Source organism: Nestor notabilis, unplaced genomic scaffold (genome assembly GCF_000696875.1).
Source record: "Nestor notabilis isolate BGI_N333 unplaced genomic scaffold, ASM69687v1 scaffold11578, whole genome shotgun sequence".
Classification (NCBI taxonomy): domain Eukaryota; kingdom Metazoa; phylum Chordata; class Aves; order Psittaciformes; family Psittacidae; genus Nestor; species Nestor notabilis.
The window spans coordinates 89,104-116,689 of record NW_009938771.1 but is presented as its reverse complement, the minus strand read 5'-3'; the positions used below and the strand labels follow the sequence as shown (position 1 = coordinate 116,689).

Genomic DNA, 27,586 nt, shown 5'->3' with positions numbered 1-27,586 from the left:
TATTTTGCCAGAATGCCATTTTTGTAACCACCTTTGAAGAAGGGAAATGGTCCAGTGAAGGTTGTATGTAACCAACACCATGGAAGAGGTGTGTTTAAACTGTTGCTCTCAATTACCATCTTAGCTGGTCATATTTCAGAAGTTGTAATGGTCATCCAATATATCCCAGGATGGTTTTGGTTTAAAATCTTGGTATCATCTTGACAGTAATTACTAAACGACTGCCACTTCAAAAACTGTCCATTACAATCAGTGTGTTTTCACATGCACAACCTGCCCTGCAGATAACTGTAAGGAATCAGAGGCCCAGGAAACAGATGATTAAAAACAGAGGCAGAGGAATGTTTCGGGGAGAAGGAGATTTGAATAAGACTCCCTTGCTCAATCAGATATATATGCTATGTGACTGTTGAATTACAAGTTTACCTGGCTTTTTCAAAAGATGCTCTGTGGGAAGTAAAACTGACACCTCTTCTCCCATGATTTACAATTTCTCTGCTTTTTTTCACCTTTACCTCCACCTAAGCGGAGGCACGCTTTTCATTCATGTCATTCTGCCCTTACTTTTAGTACATTTTTTGCTAAACACATAAGGTCTCTATGGATAGTAGATGTTTCAGTAATTTTGAAGAGTGACAAATCTTGGTTTTTCAAAAGAAAGAAGTGTGAACACAACTTTCTTCAGTGGAGCTGTATAAAATAAAGCCTTTAAACATGTTTTATGGCATTAGAAACCATCTGCATTTTGCTATTTGCATAGGTGGAAGGAATCATAAAGATATCCTGTCTTAGAGTTCCAGCTGAACACAGCACTCCAATCCCTTTGTATATAGAAGACACATTATTACACATTAATGTTACATTTATTTCCTTCCTTTTTTTTTTTTACTTTTTTTTTTTTTTTTATTTTACATTTCTTTCATTTGACCCCCCCTTTTTTATTTTTTCCTTCTTTTTTTTTTTTTCTTTTTTTTTTTTTTTAATATATATATATACAAGTCTTTGGTCTGTAAGCACATTGGTTCTGTGTGCACATACACAATACTGTTGAACAGTAGGTTGCATAGTCTGTTACCCAAGAACCTCACCTACTTTTGGCACTGCTATCACAAATCCCAGAAAAGCGTCCTGCAAGATTTGCATGATCCTTAGCATCCTACACCAAACTTTGATCTAGACTGGAAGAAGTGTGTACATAATGTTTAAAAAGATGTTTATTTTGGATGTTCGTCTTCTTTGGGACACAGTTTGTAAATCTTGGATGAAAAAGGAGTGCGAAATTGTTTTACAGACACCCTTATTTTATTTGTAGAGGTGATAAAATTCTGCTGAGTGTTCAAAGTTTGCTGTGAATTACGTTAAGTGAATTTTGCTGAGATTTTCATGCATTTAAAATAAACTATTCCTAATAACGTATGACATTCTGACTTCTCTCTCTTCACCCTACCAAGAAAGTGGCATAATTATGAGACCTAGACTGAACTGTGTCCAAGCAAGCAATGAGCTTTTCATCTGCTGTTTTTTCCATTACACCCCTGCTCTCATCCATCTGAACGTGCAAGAACAGTTACAGGAGTGAGGTCTGGATTCACAATGGTGCACTTGAACAAACAACTTTCAACATGGAATCTCTGCAAAAAGACACCAGTATCTGCAGAGATCAAAAAATGTAAGGGAAAAATAAAAAGAAAAAAAAATTAAGAAAGTGAGAATGAGTTTATCCTAACATCAATGTTTTTGGGTATTTGCACAACAAATCAAGTCTACCTCTAATGCAATTAACCACCAAATTGAATTTTAAATTATGCTAAAATAACTTCCTACAATTACCACAGGTTTTTTTCCCCAAATTGCTGATTGACCACATTACCTACTATTTAATATATCAATTCAGTGTTTAAAAACTTTATGTTGGAGGAACGGCCACTGTGATTTGATAGGCAATTTCAGTACCAGCACTTTTAAACACAAAGATAGCAAAAATATCTGAAGCAGATCTAGAATCTATAAAGCTATGTTCTATCTTACTGTAAGTAACAAATCAAGCAACTATTACTTATAGCAGACTTGGCAAAAGCAACAGGGATGGACAGAAGAGATCTGAGCGTAATGCTCTCCACCACTGAGAATCCCAAGAGATAAAGTTTGAGAATGGATATTCCCTTTTGTCCAGAAGTTCCCAAAAGAATACAAAATAAATAATATTTCAAAGACAGTACTAGTGAAAATACTGCTCCCATTTTGTCAGTTACATACACATACAGCATGCCTACGTATACAGAATGGTGTGTTGTCTTCATTCACAAACAGGAAATATGGCAGTGCGCTATCAGAATGCTTTGATACTCCTAATTTTTTCTGATGCTGAGATATATGAAAAAAATGCATTCACAACTTATAATTTACTTCCAGTAGCAAACAGTTCATTCTGTTCGTGTCTCATGATTGAACTCAAGGATTAATGCTCCTCTGAGCAAGTGCCACCAGTGAGATACCCGTTTGTCCCATTGGCACCGCTGGTCCCATTAGTGGAGATAGCGCTGTGTGGGGTCTTTGAACGAGGTACTGTTTCTTCCTCATCTGAGCTTGACTCAATGTCACTTCGGTCATCCTTTGCTACCTGTAGAATTTGACAAAGAAGTAAGCAGTAGATCATTGCAAGGAAACTACTGAGCTTTCTTGTTCAAGAGAATCAGGGAATTCAAACATTTTTCAATTTGAGCTTTGAAGGCAATCTCAGCTTGGACACACGTCTCTGCCTTTGCCTGCCTGGACTCACTTCAAACAGAGATGCCTGCATACACATATGCTATATGCAAAGGCAGGGTAAGAACTTTGCACTGGTGCACTGAAGGTAGTATGTCCAAGTGAGGACAAAGTGCTCAAGGCAAAGGGTTGTGCACAAGCTGAAGTAACCAACAATCCAAGCTCCCAAGTTCAATCTAGCCCCAGTCTCTCTGCCCTTCTACTACAACTTCATTTTTTGTGCTTCCTTCAGGTTGCTTCTTTTTGACCTGATAATACGAAATATTCAACTCAGCTTCTTCCCTGTCACCTCCCAGCTCATTCTTTAGAGGCCGTATGGCTCGAGGGAACAGTGCTACAGGTGGCAGTAGAAGACAGGAGTACTGGTTGAAACGTAACTCACCGCACCAGGTAACTGCAGTCTCTGACTTCAGGCAAGTGGTGAGAAGGGGACTTGGAAACCATGGACATAGTCCACTTCAGTCCCTATCACAGGAACCACAAACATACTTGAGCAGTTCAACTGGCTGCCCAATGTGTCACCGGAAATCTGTTCCAGAAACAGACTGACCTTAATTGCTAGGGATTTCCTGCTAATTTCCAGTTGACTTCTTTCCTGCCAGTTTATACCCATTTACTGGGTGAATGCTGTTCCTTAGGTTGAGTCCATTCTCCAACTTTGTAGAGCTCTTTGAAGATCACAGAGGAAGTTCACTCAGTTTGAGAGCTGAATCTCTTTAGAATCCCTGAGGTGACTTTGCTTCACCCCATTCAGTCAGATGCACCCAAAACAAGCAAAAACATGAGGAAGCCAATAACAGGCAGGTTAAGGAGAGCTAACAGGGCAACAGAAAACAAAATCCTGCAAAGGAAAGGCTCTGCCTGAGCTGGTTTTAATGAATGCTTTCCCCAGGGAGGTAACAGTGGCACTGCCAATGTGTAGGATTATAGGATAACTCAGGCCAGAAGAGACCTCAGGAAGTCTGTGCCCAACGTCCTGCTCAAAGTAGGGTCAGCTGTGGAGTCAGGTACCATCACCCAGATTTTCACCCAGCCTGATCTTGAAAAACCTGTTAAGAGTGCATCAGACAAAGTAAAAAAAAACCCAACATCAATGGAAAGAGGCCTAAAGTCTAAGCTACATGCAGCATTAAAAATGCAGCTTTCCATGCCTGCTTCTACCCGTTTGTATAGCTGAGCTTCTAATTCGTTCAGAATTCGTTCACATCCATGCTGTGCTGGTTGCCACACTGGGCAGTTACAATTGACTTCAGCAAATGGACATAAAGGGGGCAGAACACATGGCAAGTCTCTTTCCCAAAGAAATCAAAACTCTTAAAGAACAGGGCCACCACATGTAATTTTTTTTCTTATGATAATCCTCTTCTACTCCTGAAAGCCCTCATGACAATTCTGCTCTCCAGCTCTCACTTCAGAAACAGTCATTTGATCTGGGGCTCCCAATGTATCCCTGCAATATCGTAACACCTGACTGACACTGTTCTGCTTGGGAACAGATAAAAAAGAAACACACAGTTCCATATCCCTCCTAACAAGTAGTTTTTAATGTCAATGTCTAACAAGTCGGCAATTCTGATGATGTGAAACTAGATTTCAGCTGGAGGTCAGAAATTTGATTTCATAGTTACACAGCTTCAATTAACATTAATATAAAGGGACTTCAATATTAAAACTGTGGGAATACATAAATACACTGAGAATCATACTTTCATCAGATAGAAGTGAACGGGTTGAGTACAGGGTACTGAGTGTCTGTGATCAACACAAAGGCAGACTGGATGATTGAACAGTTCTGTGTCATCTTAAATTCTCTTAATATATCAGATTCACTGCCAATTTTTCTGCTAAGGTCCTACCCTAAAGCCAAACAATCCAAAGATCTTATGCTGCAGCCACTTCCGTTAAATATGTGATTCACTCTCCTTACTTTCAAAACGCAGCAACACACCAGGGTCTTCGGACCTAAATCCTGACATGAATGCTACACATCTTGCAGTACTTGGTTCTCTTTGCTTATCTCCAGAAGAGCACACTGGACTAATTTCTACAGAAGTCTAGAGAATATATATCTAGATTTATAAAACTCTGAAGCATAACAGTGAGTAAGAAACAGATGATCAGGATTAGTTAACAATTTAATGATAATTGCTTTATCAGCTGAGCTGTTCCAAAGGTGGATACTAGTCATACAAAAATAAAACAATAACTTAGGATGAAGATCCACTGTAAATTATCTGTAATGTGTTGTGAAAACACTGCTTATTTTACTGCAAAAATTAAAAGAATGGGGCTGCAAGTGAGGAAGTAAGAAGAACCTTCAGTGCCTATGTCATACATACGCTTCTTTAACCTGGTCACTGTCTTACTGTGAGTGTCTAACTCTGCTCTTGTACAATCTAGATTTTCTCCTCTGCAATTGTTTGAACTACAAGGCAGAGGACTTATGTTCTGAAGTATGCTTCCTGCATGGTGACAGAGCAGCTCCTGCTGATACAGATGTGTATAAAAATTTGTAACACAATAGCACTCAGATGCTACAGATAGAATGGGTTTTAATAGTATTGGGCAACACATAGGCAAAAAGTAAAACTGGCCTTTAAAGATAGCCTTCATTTAAATATTTAAACACAAAAAATGGATAAAAATACCAAGCAGAAACTACAAATTAAAACCAAAAAAACCAACAAACCACAAACACCAGCATTGAGCAGAAAAATCTTTAGCATAGAAAATTTAAAGAAACTTACATGCAAGGGGTTCCACTTCCCAGCCTTCCAGCACAGCACAAGGGAAAGGATAAACAAGCAGAGTAAGAGAGAGTATGAAGCACCCTTTGAAGTCACTGGTGTAATTCAGACAGGACAGCTGAGGCTAATAATCACTAAAAGCAGAAGAGACTGAAGTGTGGCTTCCAGGCAATATACAGTTCATGAATGCACTGTCTTCCATACAGAGCGAGTGGCAGATTCTGGGCTCCGTCCAAGGCAAGGCTGAGCTCTCCAGTACATTCATAGAAAGCAGTTTTCTGCAGAACAATCCCATTCACTTCAGGGGTGGTCACATGTCTAAAACATCTACTCATGCGCTTTACTCTTTAAGGACAAAATGCCCTGCACTTCACGTGATCTGCAAGTGTTAGTGCTACCATCTAAATGCGAGTGTTGTATCTGCACAGCAAGCGTAGTGGGGCTAGCATTTCTGTGAATTATATCTTCCTGAGAAATGTAACAATGGCAGCAAGACACTAAATTTTATCCCAAATAGTCTTGCTGTAGGAATTCTAGAAAGAAAACACGTAGTCCTTTACAGAACCTCATTAATACCAAACCCCAAAAGAGGCTGTGATTTGTAACTTTGCCACTAGCAAAGGCAGCAGATTTTCAATTTGTATTAGTATTACTATCACTACCAGCTGGGAAATGAACACTTTGCTAACAAATACTATAAAGAATAAAACCAGAACTGGCAGCCTCAAGAAAGCAGTTTGCTTGGGTTTGGTTTTTTTTTGTAAATCCAATTTCGCTAATGTAGTTTGGTTCAGTGTACCAAATTATAAAAGAGAAGTGTGGAAGCACATAAAATACAATCACTAGAAAGAGTATAATCTTGGTAGAAGGACTGGAATAAAGTTACCATGAAAAGAAAGAAGAGTTCACATAAAACAGTGTGTCTTCAGCAATGTGTTATGGATTAGAAAGAAAAAGTAATCGAAGTGATTGATCCTGTACTGGTATTGAAAAAGTTAAAATCTTAAACGTGAAACAGAAGCATGCTGTCTTACCTTGCCCTTTGATATAGCTTTGTAGGCTGCCTTTATGATTAGGTAAGACCAAAAACAGTGCAGAATTTGAAGAATCACAAGCAGCATGTTGAAGACCCACAAGGCAGGAAAATTGCCCAAAGCTTCATATAGTTCAAACAACGTTGTGTTTAATATCCTAGAATAGAAAGGGACAGAAAAATAATAACACTTTCCTTAAGCCAACAATCTAAAAGAAGCCCTTTTAAAATCAAGATAAGTACTTGATTAGATGGCATCCTCACAGATTGTTCTCAGAGTGACTCAGACTGAATCCCATGGGTGTCTCCAGAAAGAAACAACATAAAAATGTTGCTTTCAGTGTTTAATTTAATTTAACAAACATCACAAAGATCCTCAGAGTGCTCCCATCTGAAGCCCTCTCTCCCAAACCCAGCCTCAGAGCCAGTGGGTTTGTTTCAGTGTACATAGCTATGGATGTCTTTGCCCTCTTGGTATCAGCAATTTGAGTGATGTGCTGTGTGGAACTGAAAACAGCTGAGACTGTTGTTCAATTAAAGTGAGACTTCAGCGGCATATGAAACAGTGGCACATGTGTGTCAGGATTCAGCCTTCTGCAGGATTTTCTAAGAATGGGGGAGCTTTGGCTGAATATCCCATCATAAGCAGAGGAAACCTCAGCGCCAACAAGAATACAAAGTCAAAATAATCAACTAGTAGAGGGGCTGAATCCTCGGTACATGCACTAACCACTGAAGTATTGGATAGATATGGTGAGCTTTTTTTGCGCAAAATCCGATTTTCAAACCACCTAGGTACAAGCAAGAGTGAGGTTTAACAGTAACGTAAAGGACAGGTGGACAACCGGGATACATGCAGGCAGCAAGGCGTGAGAGACCTTCCTGTGGCCTTTCGATACTTAAAGGATGCTTATAAGACAAGCTTTTTAATAGGGCCTGTTGCAACTGGACAAGGGGTAATAGTTTCAAAACGAGAGCAGGGATCTAGAGGTGAAACACTGGAACAGGTTGCCCAGAGAGGTGGTAGATGCCTTATCCCTGTAAACATTCAAGGCCAGGTTGGCCAAGGCCCTGAGCAACCTGATCTAGTGGAAGGTGTCTCTGTCTGTGGCGAGGGGGGTGGAACTAGATGATCTCTAGAAGTCCTTTCTGACCCAAACCATTCTGTGATTCTATGAAATCCCAGCAGTTCTAGACATTTGAGCTAAGTTTTTGAGAAACAACATTTCAGATACAGGCAGTAACAGGGATATTGCAACATGACTTCTGAAGCTTTGTGAATACAGTGGTAACTATTCCAATTCTAATTAGCCCAAAGACTTTGCCATAGCAGATGATTTCAATCTGGACCTCAGCAAACAGCCTGAGAACAGAGGGTGGACAACAGTAGAAACAATGATATTTTTGGAAATAAATAATGATCTATGAATGCCTGTTAACTGGGGGGAGAAAAAGAAGGCAATATAAGGATTTGTCACCCTCCAACCATTTTCCCTGCTGGTGTAAAAATGCATTAAAAAGTCCATTGGCTTTATGTTTTCTTTTCTAAATTAACTATCAACCGCTAGCCACTAGATGGCACATTTAATCAAGCAAACGACTGCACAGCTCTTGGGCTGCACCAGCTTTGTCTGAAGGCAGCAGATGCAACTGAGGTCCTGCAAGGGCCTCAGAACAGCACAGCTCTCATTTGAAAAGTTAGAGATATTTGGCTCAGCTTCTTAATAAGCAAGCACATTTCCCACAATCCTTTCCAAGCACATAAAAATCAGCAAGTAATATTAGTAAGAAGCATGTGCAGACAGCAAACCCAGAACACAACAAGTAGTGGTAATGATTTGTGTATGAACAGTATTGGTAAAAAATCAACCAGTGATTTCTAATGCACTGGCCTTAATACGTGTAGGGCACTTCATAATAAATTTTCTACATTTTTATTTTTGCCTTTCTACACTAAACTGCATGTTTGCTCCATAATCTATTGAGAAGTAGATGTTTTATAACCTTACTATATAGCAGTGTTTTTACGCTGTCTTCTGTTTAATGGCGCGAACATCAGAAAAACAAACTCTTTTCCAGTTTGCAAAGACTCCATCACATTATTGCTTCTGTCAGCTATAACTCTTCAGTCTCAGCTTTGTGTAATTTGTTCTGCCAATGGTAGCTTTACATGGCACAGCAATACCCCACTTTATAATTCAAGGAGACGCTCTCATGCATATCAAAACACAGCTGTCATCAGCACTGTTTTACTTCACCAGTTCCTATTTCAGTTCTAACCACTATATAAAATTCAAACTCGAAATCAACAACTCCTGTGTGTAAAGCTACCTTTGTTTATATCCAACCGTCTTCTTTTACATGTAAAATTTTATATGCGTCGGAATTTTAAATGCAGTTCCTACAGGTTTCTGTTTATATTTTCATTCACTGAACCAAACTGACCTCTGGGAACTTCCATAGCAGCCAAGTTAAAAGAGCAGCATTAGAGATGCAGATGGTCTGTTCCCGCAGAAGTCCAAAATATCAGGAAGATAGGAAGGCCAAAAACAGTGCTTCTGGTTCCAAAAGTCATTTCATTGTGCAAGTAAGTCATCGTGCAAATAAGTCAGTATGTATTAGATACGGGAAATAAGCCTTCAGTGAAAAAGCAGACCTCTTTCTAACCTGTTCATGTCTGGCAAACTAAGGACAGGACTGGAAATTTTCATTGAAGCTGCACAAAGATCCCAGTAATTGCTCAGCATTCCTAAGGGGTCAGTGACCTGATGTGCAGGGTAGGTGTGCAGATGGAGCTAAGGCTATGCCTAAGCACGTAGGGCTAAGCCTGAATGAAAAATACAAAAAACTATAAAAAAAAGGAGGAAAGTAAATAAACTTTCTCTCTCAGAATACATCAATTATTTCATGTCAAAAGTCTGAAATGGGGGGAAAATTCATGAGGTTAGTAGGCAGAATACAGAGAGAAATTCTACTTATAGAGTCTGAGGAAGTGAAGGAGGGAAGAAAGGTTAGACAACTTTCCACCAACTCCACTGCTGAAAGGATTCAACAGAAGCATTTTAACCAACTACACAAAGAACGGACTGGAAAAAACAGCATGAGAGTGGATTACACAAAGAGAAAGTGTATATATGATGTATATGCAAATAAATCAGGTTCAAATACTCAAAAAGGCATTCAGGCACTTAAATCTGCAAACATGCTTGCTGAAATTTTTCAAAGCTCTCCACTGGTTAAATCCCAGCTTTTCATAATGAATGGTGGAAACTTTGACTCTTGGCTATCTGACTTGAAACAGCTGGACTTGGATCTCACAAGGAGAAATTACTCTAAGCTGCAAGTGCTCTACCTCTCTGAACCCTGGTCAGCATTTCTCAGGTCTCTGCTGTTTGAAGCAGAATGTTAGCTTCTGCTTTTGAAAATAGGTTCTGGACTGTAGCGATTTTTCTGAGGTCCTGAGAGATTTTGATATCTGGACAAAACTATATAATCTTATGGAAAGTATTCTTCCCTTATTAAATGCATCCCAAGCAGGGTCATGCTGCTGGCCACACGAAGATCTCAGTTTAGCATCCTGAATTAAGCAGTGTGCTTGATGAAGGCAAATGAAAAGAAATTCACCACTTAAAGTCCAATCTACTCTTACAGAACTGCGGGGTAGACTTTCAGGAATGCTGCCACAATGTCTGAGCCATCAGGAGAGGTAGTTCTGTACTTGCTGTACTACAAATGTAATTGAACACTCAGAATAAAATTAACAAATTTCCAACAACTAGGAGACAATCAGCTGCAACACACCAACACTTTTTTTTTTTTCCTCTACTGTCTATGTAGTGAGAAAAGCAATACTTGGAAGGCTTTCAGCAACAGGCCCACACACAGACTCAGGTAAGATTACACTCCTTTCCCTCGACTTAGTGGGCTCAACTCCAGGCTCTGGGATAACAGCTACTAATTCTTGGCTAGTCGATTACTTGTCTTCCACCATGGATGGGAGGAGAAAAGAGAGATGAAGGAAGAGAGATAAAGAGAGAGAGGGATGGTGGAAGAATAAAATGCTTATTTACATTTGTCTGAGAAATGACAAATATGTGCTGTGCTTGCTTCTGAAAGGACCCTGAGAAGAGTGAAAGGAGGTGAGAAAGAAGGCCATGAGGAAGGAGTAGGCAATCTTCCAGACAGGCAGGAAATTCATTACAAACTCTACAGAATGAAGCACAGCAGGGTGATGACACTATCATCACATCCAATGGGAGCAGAAACTGTGCAGCTGAAATGAGTGCTACTGCAAGTTGCCTTAACTTCTGCAGCACTGTGCAGTGACCAACATACTGTGCATGTAGCATACTGAATGAAAGGCATGTTGTTACCACAGTGCAATAGCCAGAAGTCTCAAAGTATAACCAAGGACAGCAAAACATAATACTAGTATGCCTAACTAATTCAGAATAAATGTCTTTATCTCTTTTACCAAGTGTATATTAGACAACAATATTCTATATCGCACCATAACCAGCTGCACTGGGACATCCTGCAATACTGCAAATAGGTAATTACATCTATGTGGGAACTAATAAAATTCAGATCCTATTTAGTGCAATTAATCTGACAATAGTACTGCCAGCAGTGCTTCAAAGTTTCTGCTTTTTTAAAATTTTCCTTTAAAAAATAAACAATTGCACTTCCTTCTGCCCCAAAACGTAGTAGTTTGTTCTTCATTATACATGGTAAAAAGTAACCGAGACCACAGAACAAATAGTCAGGAGTCCTAAATTCTGGATTTAGCTGTTTTGTTAACTTACTATGTGATCAAAAAAAATTGCAAATTTCTTTCCATAGTTTAGTTTTCATTAAAGATGGACACAAGGTATTGGTACATCTTGTCTGTCACATAAAAATGCCGGGACAATTAATTCATTACCTTGTTTATAAAACACCATGGACTACTTGCTTAAAAGATGCGATGAAACTGTCAGGTAGAAAAAAAAATACCACTGAGGTTCACAGATAAATGAAGAGGCAGTGGAGTGTGAAAGCACACATATGTGCACATATTGATCAGCAATAGGATGATAAATCAGCTACATTTCATCACTAGTCAAGATTTATCGCTGGGATTTAGACCTTAACTGGAATCTAAGAAGACTTCATATCCCATGCTGTCCTACTTACTTACAGTGACAATGCTGAGCTAACTTTACACAACAGGTGACCTGACACACAGATGTTTCTACATAAGAGACTTCAGATTAGTTACCCAACTTTTTACCTGAGAAGGGTATGAAATGATGTCCAAAAGAGCCATTAAATCAATGAAACTTTGCTCTACATCACTTGCATGTCCTGGAGCCCCTCAAGCTGCAGCACAGCTAAATATTTAATTATAGCAAATCCAGTACATAAAGGGCTTTCCTACCAACTTTGTTCCTCTTCAGAGTTTCAGCTCAGCCAGCTGCTGTGTCTATATCACTGTTCTGCTCTAAACAGATGCTTCTTGGTTCTTGCTGAGTGGAAGAACAAGCTGGTTTCCCTTTTCAGATCCTGCTGTCTCTTAGGTTTTCAGTATCCCAGAGCAGGATTTATGCCACTAATCAGTGCATGGCAAATACAAGGAGAGGAGCAGAGACCCACTGTGAACTGAGAAGAGTCAGATGAACTGCAGCAATGAAAAGGGAAAGAAGGATGGGGAGGCAAGAGAGATGAACTTTAAAGCATCTCAGACTGATTCCTCTAATTTTTTGGTTGGTGATACTCATTACCCTCTTACAGTAAGTTGATGAAAAATTGCCACAAAATGCAGGAACGAAAAGACAAACTCTCAAGTCAGCATTCAGAACATTAAACCTACACACTTCAATTTTATCAGTGAGCTCAGCCATCATGTGAAGTTCTCACTCATACCAGCCCCACATCAGAAGATTTCCTGACATGATGCTAACACAAGCTCAGCTGCTGTTAAAGATGGGTGGCTCCTGTCCTAATACTAATCAGGAACAATACCTCTTTCTAGAAATTACAGCCCTGTCACTGAGACTGTGTTATTTTAAGCCCTGCGTAGATCAATAGGCTTTCCAATTACTTCACTAAAATGATGGAACAGGCAGGAAATTATTCACGTTTGATGTACTGTAAAAGAAAACATTCTGATCGAGCTGTCACTGTCTTGGGTTCAGCTGTGCTTTTCACTCAATTCTTTCTCATCAACAGCTACTGCCCATTAACTGATTTTGCAGCCACTGGTATGAATAATTGTATTTCCACTCTTCTGGATAGGAAAAAACAAGAATACAAGGTCAGAGACACCTTCACAATCCAAGCTCAAATCTCACGAGAACTTTTCAATAGACATTAGGATGTGAAGAGAATTCTCATTTCCTAGCAGAAAGTAATTATACTCAGTAAAATGTTGTATCAGTAATGTGTTCTGGCAAAATGCTTGTGTAAAGGCCTGTGATCATAACACACAGGCACAGAGAAACTATGTTATGCTAAGAATGACATTTCCAAATCTGAAAATCTCCAGGCACACATAAAACCTTTATATGAGCAACAGAGAATATCAAGATCCATTTGCCTAGAGTTCATGTTCCAAATAAGAAAGGCATTTGTTGTAAACTACAGGAGGCCAGTTTCCAATCTTTGCAAAACAGGGTATCAGAGAACAAAAAAGCTCTCCTCATGCCTCTTTCTGTTGACTAAAAATAAGTGCAGTATCTCTGTTCAAGGAGTATTTCTTCCCCTTGCTTTTGGAGCACACACGGACACTTTGCCTTGTGTTTAGCTATATGCCATGGCAAACATTTCAGGGGGAAAAAGATTACCCAGACTTTCTGTAAATGCAGGAACTAAACAGAACTACTTCAAAAGCCCAGAAAACATCACAGAACAGCTGCAGCCAGTTCTCTGCCTTGTACCCAGTATCTTTCAGGTGGCTTACAATCCCATCAATAGCAGGGGTATCTCACTTAGGATTCATTGGTCTTGTCCTGAGAACTGCCCCTCCCTACAGTAAAGGAATAATTTTAAAATCCATAGAAATCACACAGCTTATGGAAATGTGGTGGAACAGTGTCTGCCACGGACTCATCTTTCAAACAAATGAATTAAGTATTATGGTCCAGTTGTAGAAGAAATGCCAACAGATGTGGATGGGGAGGGAAAAAACCCACCACCAAAAACCTTTGCCACCACAAGCATCATAAGAATTTCCTTCACACCAAAGTCTAGGAAATTAGCCTTAAACAGTTATCAGTGTAATACAGTGTGCTTAATAATGATCTCTATTTTCATAGCTATTACAGGTCAAACTCTGCCATCGTACAACATGATGAAACCAACAGAACGTGCTCACATGGGTGCTAGGTTTCTCCCAAAGTATTTAGCTACCATGACCTCCTCCTAGCTGAGCACTCATGAGACCCTAGCTGCTGTTGATCATGGTCTTCAAAAGCCATTTACTATTTCAAGCTGGTAAGTTAACTATCATACTCCCATGCTTTTGTACAGCTGTAATTTTTATGTCCCACATACATCAGCAGCTCACAGGGAACCAGTTCCGCTTTTATGTCAAGTCTGTAGCACCAGAGTGTACGCTCCACTAGCAGCAAACCCTGGTGCTACAGATACAGCCTCTAAGAGAAAAGGGATTGAGAAGAGGCAGAATATTTGCATATGCTTGGACTACCTACAGCCACATAGACTGTCAGCATTTGTATAGGTTGTCTGTGTTACTACAGTACCAGCACAGCTCTCCCCTCTGCAGAGTGGGCAACACTTAAAGATGTACTTTGGGGCAAAGTTTCCTCACATCCCTCTCTTTTAGATAAAACAACACCCCCCTCCCCCAAATCAACAATGAAACTGCAAATTCCTATGGTCTGCCTCATTTATTTTTTTTTTTCCCCTTCCTTCCTGCAAATGATGGAACTTCAGAGGACACTTGGAGAACTTCAGCTGACTACAAGGCAGCTTATATGAGAAACCGATTACCGTAGTGGAAGCAACTCTCAGTTCAGCCTCCTCAGGTCATCCATACTCTGCAGTCACCACGTCTTGCTGAGATGATTTAAAAGTAGGTAACATGTCTGGCCGCAAGACACCAGTGTTGCTTCCCTTCCCCTGAGACATTTACAGTCACCAAAATAATCGTGAGTAAAACAAGTACCACAGCACAGGTTTCTGTCCTGTTTTCAATCAAATCACAGGTTTTAGAAATGACATATTTTGTAATAAAAGGAGGAAAGAGAGAACACTGGCTGAACAGTCTATCCCTGACAACAGAAAGCATTATTACAGCCACAGGGTACAGCCTGTAGAAACTAAAAAAGAGGATAAGAATCAGCTTTGGAAGCCTCATGAAATCCTTTCTTATGTATTTTTTTTCCTGTTGTGATCACAAGAAAATCTTAAAAAAGGAAACACTGAGCAAATGCCACATTTTGTTATTTACACTGCAAACCCACAGTGGTGAATAACACCTGTAACCTTTCAATTTCTTACAGCTTCCCTGTAAACAGCTGGATCGGTATTAACCTGGCACTCCAAAGACTTCAGCTTTGCTTCATACAGAACGCAGAAGCCTGAGTTCACAAGCACTGTAAACAATTTGAGGAAATAAAATAACCAGGCATTAGAAAGGAGAACATCAGATAACGTTTTGTCGAAAGCAGATGGGATGACAACATTATATATGCTCTGCTCAAGAGCTAAGACAAGAGTTGTGAGTAAATTTATGGAGAATTGGTTAATGAAACCTTTTAAATCTATAAATTGAAGTCTATGAGTTCTTCAAATATACTGTACTTAGCTTGCCAAAAACTTTTTATTAAATGCTCTTGATAAACTGATCGGTCATAAATTGACCACTGAAACTACAAACAGCCTGAAATACAAGTGCATTAGATAATTTTTGTTAGCTCTACAGTATTCACTCAGTGACAGCATGAATAACATCAGGAATCAAGTATCAAAATCATAATTTATTCCTTCAGTATCTGCTATCCACAAACAACTTGAACTGTGCTCTGATTTAGGTAATACTCTGAGCAAAATAAGCTTGAGACCATATCAGAAGAGATTTATTTTTTTAATAAAAAAGTTATTTTTCTGTTGAAAAATCAGAGATACTTGTCCAGCTCTATACATAAGTCAGGCTAGAAAGGTTTTCACTTACTTCATGATCCAGTGAGAGTAACTAAAACCATCATAAAACACTGTATTCATTCAGAGTCCAGACAAGGTCTGAGCAGTTGGGATTTATCTGGCTACCTACATTCTTGACATGCCAAGTAACTGACCAGGATTCTTGCTTTAACTAGTCCCTATGTATTGCTTTAACATAGCAGGATGCTTTTTAAGGGTAGGTTTGAGCTTTCTGATGAATGAAGCAGGGTGGCTTGACCAGGGTCCACATGCTGCCTTCCACAATTCACATACTCCAAGGGCCAAACAGGAAGAAATGTGCCAGCAAAGAAAACCAGTATGAAAGATGACGACTCAACTTGCTTGCATGTTAAGAGCTGCACAAAACCAGTCAATATCAGCTAGAAAAAGAACAAAGCTGTGAAAAAGAGAGGTTCAGCAAATCTCTGCACCAGCTGCTACTTATGGGGGCTCTGAGCTGCCCTATTTGTAACTCAAGCTGCAATTTCGCTCAGAGAGAAGTTGATACCAGAGTGGAGAGAGAACACTGTAAACTGGCAACACTAGAGACTATTTGGAGACCCATTGTGCACATTAACAGCATGGCTATATCCTACACTATTGTTCAATCAGTGATGAAACTTGGGAAGAGCTATTCAGCCAGTCATGTAGAGATAAGAGAAAGACTGGTAATAAGTAACTAGGGTTCATTACAGCACACCATGGTGAGCAGAAGTTAATTTTAACTCAGCGAGGATCATGCCATGCTTTTGTGGTTCACGCAGATACTCACTGCCATGAAAAGGCAATTAGAAATCAGCCATGAGCCAGACTGTGTGTACTCTCGTGAGCTTTAAAAATGAAAAAATAACAAGGAACAAAGTTGTTGTTCTTAGGACTGGCAGACCCATGCTTATATAGGACTTGCTGGCACAAAAATCCCATTTAGCAGTTTATGAGGAGACATGCACCTGAAACATCTTTGAGTTCTAGCAGTGAGAATTATTTTTGCCATCTTTTTTTTTTGACACAACCTTTCCAAACAGCCTCTCAAACAGAAGATCCAGTTAAGACATACCTACCAACATTAAATGACACTATACCAACCAATCAAAGTGTCTGTCCTCATATTTTTTACTTTGGAACAGTAGTCTAGGCACTGATAATGACTGAAGAGATCGAAGACAGGAAGACATACAGACTACCTGGACTATACCAAAATTGCCTAGATGAGAATCTGGGGGAAAGCACATACAGAACATGACCTGTGTTCTTTATAAGCAGCTTAAATCAGGCTTTCATTTACATTTGTACAGGTAAGCCACTGTTTCACATTTTTCAGTGCATATATGTAATATCTGCATACAGAGACCTCACAGGTCACATGAATGCGAATATCATTTCCTGGCTTCCTCATCTTTTGACAGCAGAACCTTGCCAGGAACACTGTGTTCTACCTCTTACACAATGTAACTGATTATAGAAATAATCGAAAGTAGTGAAAAACAACAGCATACTGGTACTAGTCAGAGCAACCTAAAAGAACCTGAATCTACCTGCTTGGTGACTTCACCTAGTAAATATCAGCTTAACTTTCTTGGGAGCCACCTTCTTCTTTCAAACACTCTACCTGCAATTACCTTTAAGCTATCTTTTTAAAAGATGAACAGGTTTAGCAACCTTACATCTTTCTCCATGCCAAACACCTTTCTTCCACTGAAGCTCTTGGAAATACCCTGGTTCATGGTCACTTCTTGAAACCAGTTTCAGATTCCAGACTCTTTACAGCATTAGAAGATCTATTCAAACTGCCCTATCAAAAAAAGCATCTAGCCCAGAAGAATATGCAAACTAAGTGAGTAATTGTGGATCTCTTATACAGCCCAGGCTTGAGGAGTTGCATGAATTCTTCAGCTAGCAATGGTCAAAGAAAGACTGGAAAATGCAGCACATCACCTCTTAAATCACATCTCCTGGAACAGAAGATGCCTGTTTGTCCTCTGCAGAGCTCAAAAAATGATTAAGAAATATTACAACCCCATGGAATTTCTCTGCTTGGATAGTGAAAGAAAAACAAAACAACAGCAAAAAGCAAACCATTCCTTGATGACCAGACAGAAGAGTATGACCATGTAACTACATTAAAAACCAAGCATTTGAGGCCTGGGGAAGAGGAATTGCAAGGCTTATTGAAATAAAGGCAGGCCTGCAGCAACTGCTTTGCCCAGACTGGTTAGACTAGACAAGGGCTCATGTAATTTACATCAATTCTTTGGTTTGAGATTGCTTTCATTCTCCCTACAATCCTGTATCACCTGAGAAGGCATCATGTTCCCCCTGACTCATGGAGAGTTGTGTTTTATGTTGTAATTTGCTAGAAGAGCGATTATGCGCAAGTGGGAGAATTTCACAAGCAAAATGTCTTGTCAGTGAAAATAGCAGCTTTACTCCTACATTCACTTAGCAGCAGGAGGCAGAAAGTGTCCTGGGGTTTTTGAATTATTGCTGAAATGAACTCCAGATGCCTGCAGAAAGACTGCTAAATATATACCTAATTGCCAGTTTCTTTTGTCTTAGCCACAATGCTAAACAACCTTCAAACAACAGCATTTGATACATTCTGAATTGTTTATTAGCACCTTTATGCAAAATTAAATGGCACTTGTGCAAAGCCAGAGCACAACAGCATGCCAGCACTTATAAGCAATGTCTCTGGAAGCTTGTCTTGGGTATTCGTCTTCCTGTGTGTGGGAAGTTTTCTTATAAATTACAGTCTTCCTTTTACATTACATGCACACCAATTTTATATCTCTCAGTTTTTATGCTAGAAACATTTGCATATTTATGTAATATTAATCAGGCACCAAATTTTCCTGTTTTGAATATTCAGCAAAGGAGAGCAAAACTATGCTTCCTGGCCTGCTGCCACTCCAATGACTCATCTTTGCTGACATGCAAGCTAATGGGGGTTAAGATTTAGAATTGCTGTTTCATAGAGAAAAAGGAATTGGAGAGACAAGCTTATACATCCCATACTTCATCCCTGCTAACCCTCACTGCCACATGCAAGGCCCACAGTACTGAGAACTATGACACTGCTTCTGGACTATCTGTGTTTATAGGTGTATGTAAGGGTAACCATTAGGAGTACATACATCAAGGCTTTGGTCTGGGAGTAAGTCTTAAAAATCAAAGATCGCATACACAACACAGAACCACTTACATATTCAAATAAATAAATATGTCCTTTTGTTGATTGTGGGGGAGGAGAGACAGAGGGATCGCCAGTGTAACCGCTCCATCTCTGACACCGGAGCACATAGCACACAGTCAGCTGCTGCATTCCTGTAATACACAATCCCTCTGCCTTCACTGCCTTCAAATGTCTATGCTGATCTTTTCTATCCCAGTGGCAAACCTTACCCACGGCTGTAACCTGCTGCCTTCATTAACCCAATATTCAGTACCATGGGAGCCAACATCAATACTGTGCAGCTCTCTTTCCTTTCCCTTTTCCCCAGATCTACTTGCTTTGATTTTTACCCTGCTTTTAACACACTGGGCCAGTGTTACTCTATAGAGCAGGATTCAGTAATGACTCAATCTAAAGTGACATGGAATAGTTGCTGTCATGTAATGTATACAGGTATGGGTGGGCACATCCAGAACACCAGCACAAAGCCACAGCTGTAAAGCAGGGCTCACGTTTTGACACTTGCTAGATAACTTATCACTGTGATGGTAATCTCTTCTGGGACTTTGCCAGTCAGATGACATGCGATGTGTATTAGAGACACTTGCAAAGCTCCATGATGTCTGATTCCCACTAGCCATGTCAGTCTTTAATTCATAATTTGCCCAGTCTTAGGCAAGGGCTTCCTGCACAGTGTCACACTTGGCTGCAACACTTCACAGAAATTACTCGAGACAGCATGAACCTCCAGTTTCTGAGTTTCAGTTCCATTTATAAACACAGTGTTATTTTAAACACTTCAGGTGGAAAGCATGGACTTCCCAAAATTTGAATATCACAGTAAAGATGTAAAGGATGGGAAAATCTGGACCTTGCTGATTTTCAGGTGTCTTAAGAGAAAAGGCACATTGGGCAGCTGTTTCTAGTTAAATGTGTGAAGACTAATGATCTTCAAAATTGTGCACTCTGAGCAAGATTAATCTGCTCTTTGTTGACTATTCAGCAAAGCAAGCACATAGCAGTGATCTGGTAAATTTTGTATTTGAAAAAAAAATTTCAAGTCAGCAGCTCTTCTTTTGCTATTTGAAATAATACAGAGTGAGGTTTAAATGCTGAAGTCACAGCTAAATGCACAAGGCAGCTCGCAGAATCACAGAATGGCTGAGGTTGGAAGGGACCTCTCACCACCATCCTATTCACTCCCCCTGCTCAACTTAGGTCATCTGTAGTAGGATGCCCAGGATCATGTCCAGATGGCTTTGAGTATCCAAGGATGGAGACTCAACAACCTTTCTGGGCAGCCTGTGCCCATGCTCAGTCACCCACACAGTGAAAAAGTGTTTCCTAATATTCACATGGAACCTCCTGTGTTTCAGTTCATGCTCACTGCCTTTGGTCCTGGCCCTAAGCACCACTGAAAAGAGCCTGTCTCAGCCTTCTTCGCACTCTCCCTTCATGTATCTATTATATACACCAGTAGTATCTATCCTAAGCTTTCTCTTCTCTGCACTGAACAGTCCTACCTGTGTCAGTCTTTCCTCAAATGAGAGGTGCTCCAGTCCCTTAATCAATCTTAGTGACCCCTTTGCTGGACTCTCTACAGTAGCTTTGGATCCCTCTGGCTCTGGGGAGCCTAGAACTGGACATAATACTCCAGGTGTGGCCTCACCAGGGCTGAGTAGAGAGGAAGGATCACCTTTCTCAACCTGCAGGCAACACCTCTCCTGTTACAGCCCAGGATACCATTATAGCCTTGTTTGCCACAAGGGCACATTGGTTGCTCATGTTCAACTTGATGTCTGCTGGTATCCTCAGTTCCTTTTGCTCAAAGCTGGTCAGACCCCAGCATATACTGGTGCAGGACTTTGCACCTCTCTTTACTGAACTTCTTGAAGTTCCTGTACGCCCATTCCTCCAGCCTGTTGAGGTTCATCCTCCGGATGACAGCACAATCTTCTGTTGTACCAGCTGCTCCTCACAGGCTGCAACATGGGCAAACTTGCTGAGGGTCACTCTGCTACATCATCCACATCATTAATGAAGATGTTGAATGGGACAACTCAGTATTGACCCCTGGGGTACACTGCTAGCTACTGACCCCCACCTAGACTTCATACCACTGATCACCACCCTCTGACTCTGGCCACTCAGCCAGTTTTCAATCCACCTCACTGTTTATTCATCTAGCCCATATATTACCAGTTTCTCTCTCAGGATTCTCCAGGAGGCAGTGTCAAAGCCTTACTGAAGTCAATGTAGATTATATCCACTGCTCTCTCTTCATTCACCAGCCCAGTAGTTTCATCATAGGTTATCAGGTTGGTCAAGTCTGACTTCCCCTTTCCCTTTCCCTTTGTGAATCCATCCAGTCATCATTTGACTGCCCTTCTCTGAAGCAGAGTCATGTACTGCAGTCTCAAGTTGCAAAACTGCAGTGGTAGAATTGGATTGTTCCTCCATTTCTCAATATAAACCAGAATGCAACAGGCAGATGAAATCCTATCAGCAGGAGTGCCACCATTTTTCCTATCTGAGATGATGCAAGTAGAAAAAATACCTTACTTCCTTTACAAAAATTCAGTGAATGGCCAAGTTAAGTTCAAGGAAAGACTGAGGAAAGGGATGCAAAGATGTTTAAAAACCAAATAATTGCTCACAGGAAAAAATAACAAGCCTTTTTAAACATGCAGTTTGTTTGTCTATCCATTTTGTCCTTTTATCATGGTCCTTCACCAGCGCACAGTGCAGAAGAGACCAGGCATTGCCATGTTATCTTTGGAGTCATTAAATGCTAAATGAGACTTCTACATTGTACTATTAAGCAAAGCTGATGACACAGCTCCCTAAGGGCACCTTGGTCTCATCCTGTTTGCATTAACAAAATCCCAGAGATACCACTATAGAGGATTTGAAAGGAAATTGTGGCAGAGAGGTTGATACTGGCATCTGTAAATCCTCTGCGTGCTTAATTAGGGAGCTTGGTGGTAATCTCTCTAAATAAAACTCTGCAAAGGGTAGCACTGGCGTTCTTGGTGCTTCCCTAAACCAAAACTGTCACTGCCTTCTGATGCTCTACAGGGATACAGAGATATGGGTTAATTCTGTTCATACAAAACAAAGGATGCATCCAGAACACAAAAGAGCGAGGCGAATGCCTTCTCCTCATGTACAGGGCACAAGTTACACAGAAACGTGAATGGGTTTCTACAGTGAAGTACATTAGTGTATTTCCTAACTTGCCAACTGCCTTCTGGATGTTGGAAAGCCTAGCTAAATAATCAAACATCTATGTTCTGTTTGTGTGCATGCACGTGTGTGTACCTAGAAGAGAGAGTATGTGCACATGCAAGCAGCTGCCTTTGTCTGGGTAGAGATGAGATGACAGTAACACCTAACTATCTTATAGATGTATGTATTACAGAGCTTCCCCAGGACCCCTAATTTAAAGGAGAGATTGAAAAGCAGCTTGCAGTATTACAATCTGCATGGCAGTAACAACCTTATACCATTTTCAGCAGGCCAGACTCCCTTTATCTCACTGTGTTTTTCTTTAAGCTGAACACATTTATAAAGTATGCACTGAAAGCTAATGAGAAGATCCTAGCTGCAAGCTTAGCCTCTGATCAGTGTCGTCAGTGACTAGTATTTTATTTCTCTTCTAACTTCTTGCCAACACAGGCAACCAACTGCTAACCTGAAGTTACATGGTTTCCAACCCACGTCTACTTTAAAAGCAGCAGCAATCCCATATGTTTCTTGCCTAGCACACAATAAACACAATGGCACTCTACCAACAGGCTATTTCAGCACCTGGTTATGTCTGAAACTCTCCTTAGTGCTTTGGGACACAAAGTAATTTCAATGAATCATGTTCAATTACAACATAGTTATTTCCAAGCTTGTTTGATGCTTAGCATTTGAGGAAAACGATATGTTTACTCACCATAAAGGATATATACCAAGCCTACTGACAATGAAGACAATGGCAAATGTAAGGAACAGAAGATCACTCAGTCTTTGACACTTGCAATAGTTCGCCATTTTGGCAGCCTGCAAAAGAAAGAAATGTCTGTTTACTTCTGAGAGGACAATTGTGTTCTCTTGTATTGTGCATAAGCTGTAAGAAGAAGAAATAATTTTTTTATGAAATCACTAACATTTTCATTGAGCCACCTCACAGGCGACCTTGTGACTCTTCTCCACCAAGCTGCTGGAAAATATCTTCTTGGAAAAAAACCCAGACTGCATAAAACCAGAATTCTTCTCTCATTTCTTCCTTCCCCATTCCATTTCCTTTTAAAAATCCTACAATTTCAGACTCACACACTCTTCTAAACCTTTTCTTGATCCCAATTGTGTTTATACTGTCATTGTCCCTAACCTCTTTACCTACCCATCTCTCACCTTTCCAGTATGCTCCACTTGCATTTTCAGCATCCATTCATCTTCCACCTGCCCCATGCTCTCTGTCATTCTTGTCTTTGCCATATATAAACTTTGTCTCAAATCTCCTACATTCTTCTACAGCATCTCTTCTTCCTTCCTGGCCTACACAGAACACTGTCCACCTCAAAGATTATACTCCTCCCCTTCAAATATTTTTCCAAGGCTCTCTTCCCCTCTCTTTCCAACTTTGGCTTTACAACTTGTTCCCTATGCCTATTTTTACATGCCTCTGTCATTTGTCTTCATGAAGTCTTCTGACTCCTCCTCAGCGAAGGAGTCACTAATTACTCTTCACTCAAACTGCTCATTAAAACCCTGGTCTTCTGTGAAGTTTCTTTGCTCTCTTCTCCCTGAAGAAAACAGTATGTACAAGCAAGGTTGTTGTTAGACATCTATGCTGCTTCCACAGCGTTCATGTGCATAAGCAGTCGTCTATGTTCAAACATCTGCTTCAAAGCAGGGACAGTCTTTCTTTCTGCTTTCTGTCAAATGTATCTAGAGAATCACTGCACAATGAAATACATGAAGAACTCTATTTAATATCCACTTAAGTAACTGGGAACTCTTTCAAAGCCACCCTCTGAGGGGACCTGTATCCATACTGAGAAGATGCTTACTTCCGCAGACTTTCCAGAGAGCTAGAAGGGAGCAAAATTACCACAACTATGCATACAGAACACTATTCTGAATGCAGAATTCAAACCAGAAGACTGCCTAAAATGCTGACAGGCACTATTGCGTTCTCTCTGATTTTTTTTTGTATGAACACACTAAACCTGAAAGGGCTCAGTGCTCATGTTGGACAATCTGAATGCCAAAACTAGCCTGCACTTCTGGATATTACCTAATTTCTGCAATATTCCCACTGAAAACCTGAATATAAAGGATATTACTCACTGACATAGAACAGGTTAGGAAGTGGGAAGCTCACGAAAGATGAGGAAAGCCACCAGTGGTGCAAAAAAACCCATAACCCTTCCAAATCAGCCCTATATTCCTGTGGACACAAATGAGTTTAAGGGAAAAATAACACTTTGGTGCCAACAAGCAAAGCAGAAGAGTCACTAACACCTTGATTTTCAGGTGACTGAAAGTTCACATAGGAATTTTGGATGTATTTCCATGGCAGCAGTCATAGTAATGTCACAGCAGTGTATAGGAGTCCATCTTTCCCCATATGGCATGGGGGCTATGACCCCCTGCCCTAGCAGAAGAAAGCCCCTTGAGTCATAATGGCTTTCCTAGTAAATGCTGGTCAGGGCTTGTGGTTCTCTATTTTGCACTTTAGAGTAGCTTTAGTATTTTCAGAATGAACAAATTGACTATAAAGACCACTAAAGTATGTGCCTCCTGGAGAAGTGTATTTGCTGAATGTTTGCAGATCATGTGAGAATACCAGCAATTTCTCCTTGTCTTAGCCAGTGACTGAATAGAGAAATTGAGCAAAAAGATGTATCTCACTGTGTGCAAGGTCAGGTTTTAGCTAGCCTATTACAGCTGCTCTCCAGTGGTTTTATAGTTCCACAGATACTGGTCTGATCTGGAATGAACTCCTTTGAGTATGATCTTCTGCTGGTAAGAAGAGGAATCGAGAAAGTTTGGGTAAACCCACAGCTAGCACAATGGATCTACACACATTGCTAAAACAGAAAAATAAACCTGTAAAGACGTAATTATTTCTTACAGGAGAAATACAGATCCTCTGTTGCTTTCTCAGGCAGTCATGTGCCTCCTAGATTAAAAAAAGATTAAAAAATAAAACCAGATTTACAGCACTATCAAATCAGAATGTCAGGATTTTGATTCTGCAATAGGTGACTCACACGCTGAGGCTATATTCTTGCATAACAGGATCCTTGCAACTACTTTAATAAAAAGTCATTTTAGACAAAGTTACTAACTTTCGTTTGATCACAGACAGCCCCATCTCAGCATCACCCAGAGCTATCTAAAAACTGATGCAGATATAGGATGACACCACCTCTAAATTGATGCTATGGAAGTTATAGACCATCTTGACTTAAAAGAATTCCAATCACCCTTCTTCTCCAAAGCCAGCTGCTTAATACTGCTATCTGCATGCAGAGGCATGGGAACCTGGAAAATCCTGGGGATCAGAAGCCAGCTCACTGCCCGTACCCATACACAAACAGCCACTGAATTGTCCAGCACCCTCTGCCCAGCAAAGCACAGCAGAAACAAACTATAACACCCTGATTCTCTTGGAGATGGTGTTCTTGCCCCAAACACCATGTCAGAGGGGTCAAGATCCAGAAGGTTCTATCCCACAGTCACCACCTTCCAGATTTTGCAACTTTCGACTTTACCATGTTATATTTCATATCTGTGTAACTCTCCCTGGCATGCAATGCATTACCAGTCTCTACTCTGTACAAGCAACTTATTACAGGACAAACCAGCCTGAAGTCACAAACATGCACTGCTACAAGTGTAATATATTTCAGCAAGGAAATACACTATATAAATCACCATTACCATCTTGATCCAGACTCTTCTTAAGAAACACTCATTCTGCATAGCAAATAGAGTCTACCTACTAACATGTCAGCTCTCTGAACAGTGAATGCCATGTACAGACGTCGATAATATACATATTTTCTCACCTCTAGGACAACATCAGCCGCATCGTGGAGACATAAAGTCAAGGTTCCCACTCGTGTCAAATTGGTTACATATGAGAAGGTTATCAGGGTGACTGTTACAATGTGATGTGTAAACATGATGCCAAAATCCTAGAGCAGCAAGAAATGGGGGGCGGGGGGAGAAGAAAAAAAAAACAACCATTGAAGCAAACAGTGAGATTCAGTACTCTTACAGGAAAATGCATGGATGTTTTTTAAACCCAGCATCATGGTTATGTTACATAAAGATCTTGCTATGTAAGTGCATTAAATACTCTGCTATACGTTTCATTCAAAGTGAATAAAATAGTCATTGTATGTTAACAAAATGCAAATATATTATTGAAAGTTAGGCAATATCTACACTTCTCGGTTCACAGTAATTTAACCTAATGAAGTAAACATTTGTGGCTGAAGTTACTTTGGAAATGCAAATATACATACAGGTCAAATTACACCATATTTTTTGTACACCAAGCAACATACAATACACAAAATAATGTGGCATTCACAAGAGTTCAAATAGCAACAAAGAAATGGGAAACACATTTCCACAGCACTAGGAGTTATCAGCAGTCACCTGCCAAGCACAACTGAGAGCTTTCACAGTGCTGAGAATCCCAGTACCAGTTTCTTGTTTTTTTAATGAACCTGCTTTGTCTTCACACTGTAACAGGGTCAGAAAAGTCTTCAAATGATTTGGTGTACTTTTGCCTACTCAGATCTAAACTGCTGCTGCCTCCCAAATGATGCAGGTTAGGGGGCCAACAGGTAACTGTTACTATCGAAAAATACCCCATACATGCCAAGGGGCAGGCAAAACAGAGGGAACAGAGTGCCTCCCTGGCCTAGACTCCTAGACTGGTTTCCCAGAGAACGCAACCTGCAGAGATGAGACTCTTCTCTGCAAGGCACCAACTCGGTCAAAAAGAAGTCTTGCTGGAGTTTGCTGAACTACCTGCACAGCTTTGAGGAAGTGCTATCAAAACCCTGAAGGTCAGATCACAGTGATCATTTGTCTGGGGATGACTGTAAACATGGGGAGTTTCTCCATGCACTGGGTGCAAAATTACTACCAGAGCTCTCAGTAGATCTAGTAGCTTTCATGTAGAGCTGTCTGAAAGGACAGAGATCCAGGCAGCCTGCTCGACAAGCATCCTGGAAGGTGGAATTTGGCTATCTTGGCAGCTTTTGTGGGTCAGTCTTGCTGAGCTAAGTGGTCCTCAGGAGCGAAAGCAAAACTGAGACTCTGCAGTCTTCAAAGAGGCAGCACCTGGTTTGCAGAGGGACTGAAGGTATGTGTGTCAGGCAGAAGTGCCTTACAGAAAGTGCCTTACAGAAAGTGCCGATGAGCTCCCACTAACACACGGTCAGTTCCAGAAAAGCAGCAGCTACAGCTGCCAGGTGTTCTGTCTCTCCGATACTGGCAAGAGTAACTGCCCAATGTCACCATTCTCCTCTTTGGGAATGCAACAGGCGCATAGCAGGCACCACTATTTTCAAGGATGTGCAGTGCCACTGCCTCTCAGTACCAGCAGCTGGCTTCCCTGCAACATACACTTGGAGTCTGTGGAAAAACCTGCATCTTGAGCAGTCCCACTAAACGAACAGGGAA

General features: G+C 40.5%; 1 protein-coding gene across 1 annotated transcript in view; it reads right to left on the bottom strand.

Moving 5' to 3' along the window:
• Positions 1–2,458: 2,458 nt before the first annotated feature.
• CERS6 (ceramide synthase 6) overlaps positions 2,459–27,586 on the bottom strand; it is a gene marked incomplete at its 5' end in the record, with an annotated part of 80,770 nt that continues 55,642 nt past the window's right edge. Inside the window, 5 exons of the mRNA XM_010019512.1 lie at positions 2,459–2,620; positions 5,514–5,537; positions 6,548–6,704; positions 22,827–22,933; positions 25,954–26,082. Of these exons, the coding sequence (XP_010017814.1) occupies positions 2,459–2,620; positions 5,514–5,537; positions 6,548–6,704; positions 22,827–22,933; positions 25,954–26,082 (579 nt within the window). The remainder of the gene's footprint in view (positions 2,621–5,513; positions 5,538–6,547; positions 6,705–22,826; positions 22,934–25,953; positions 26,083–27,586) is intronic.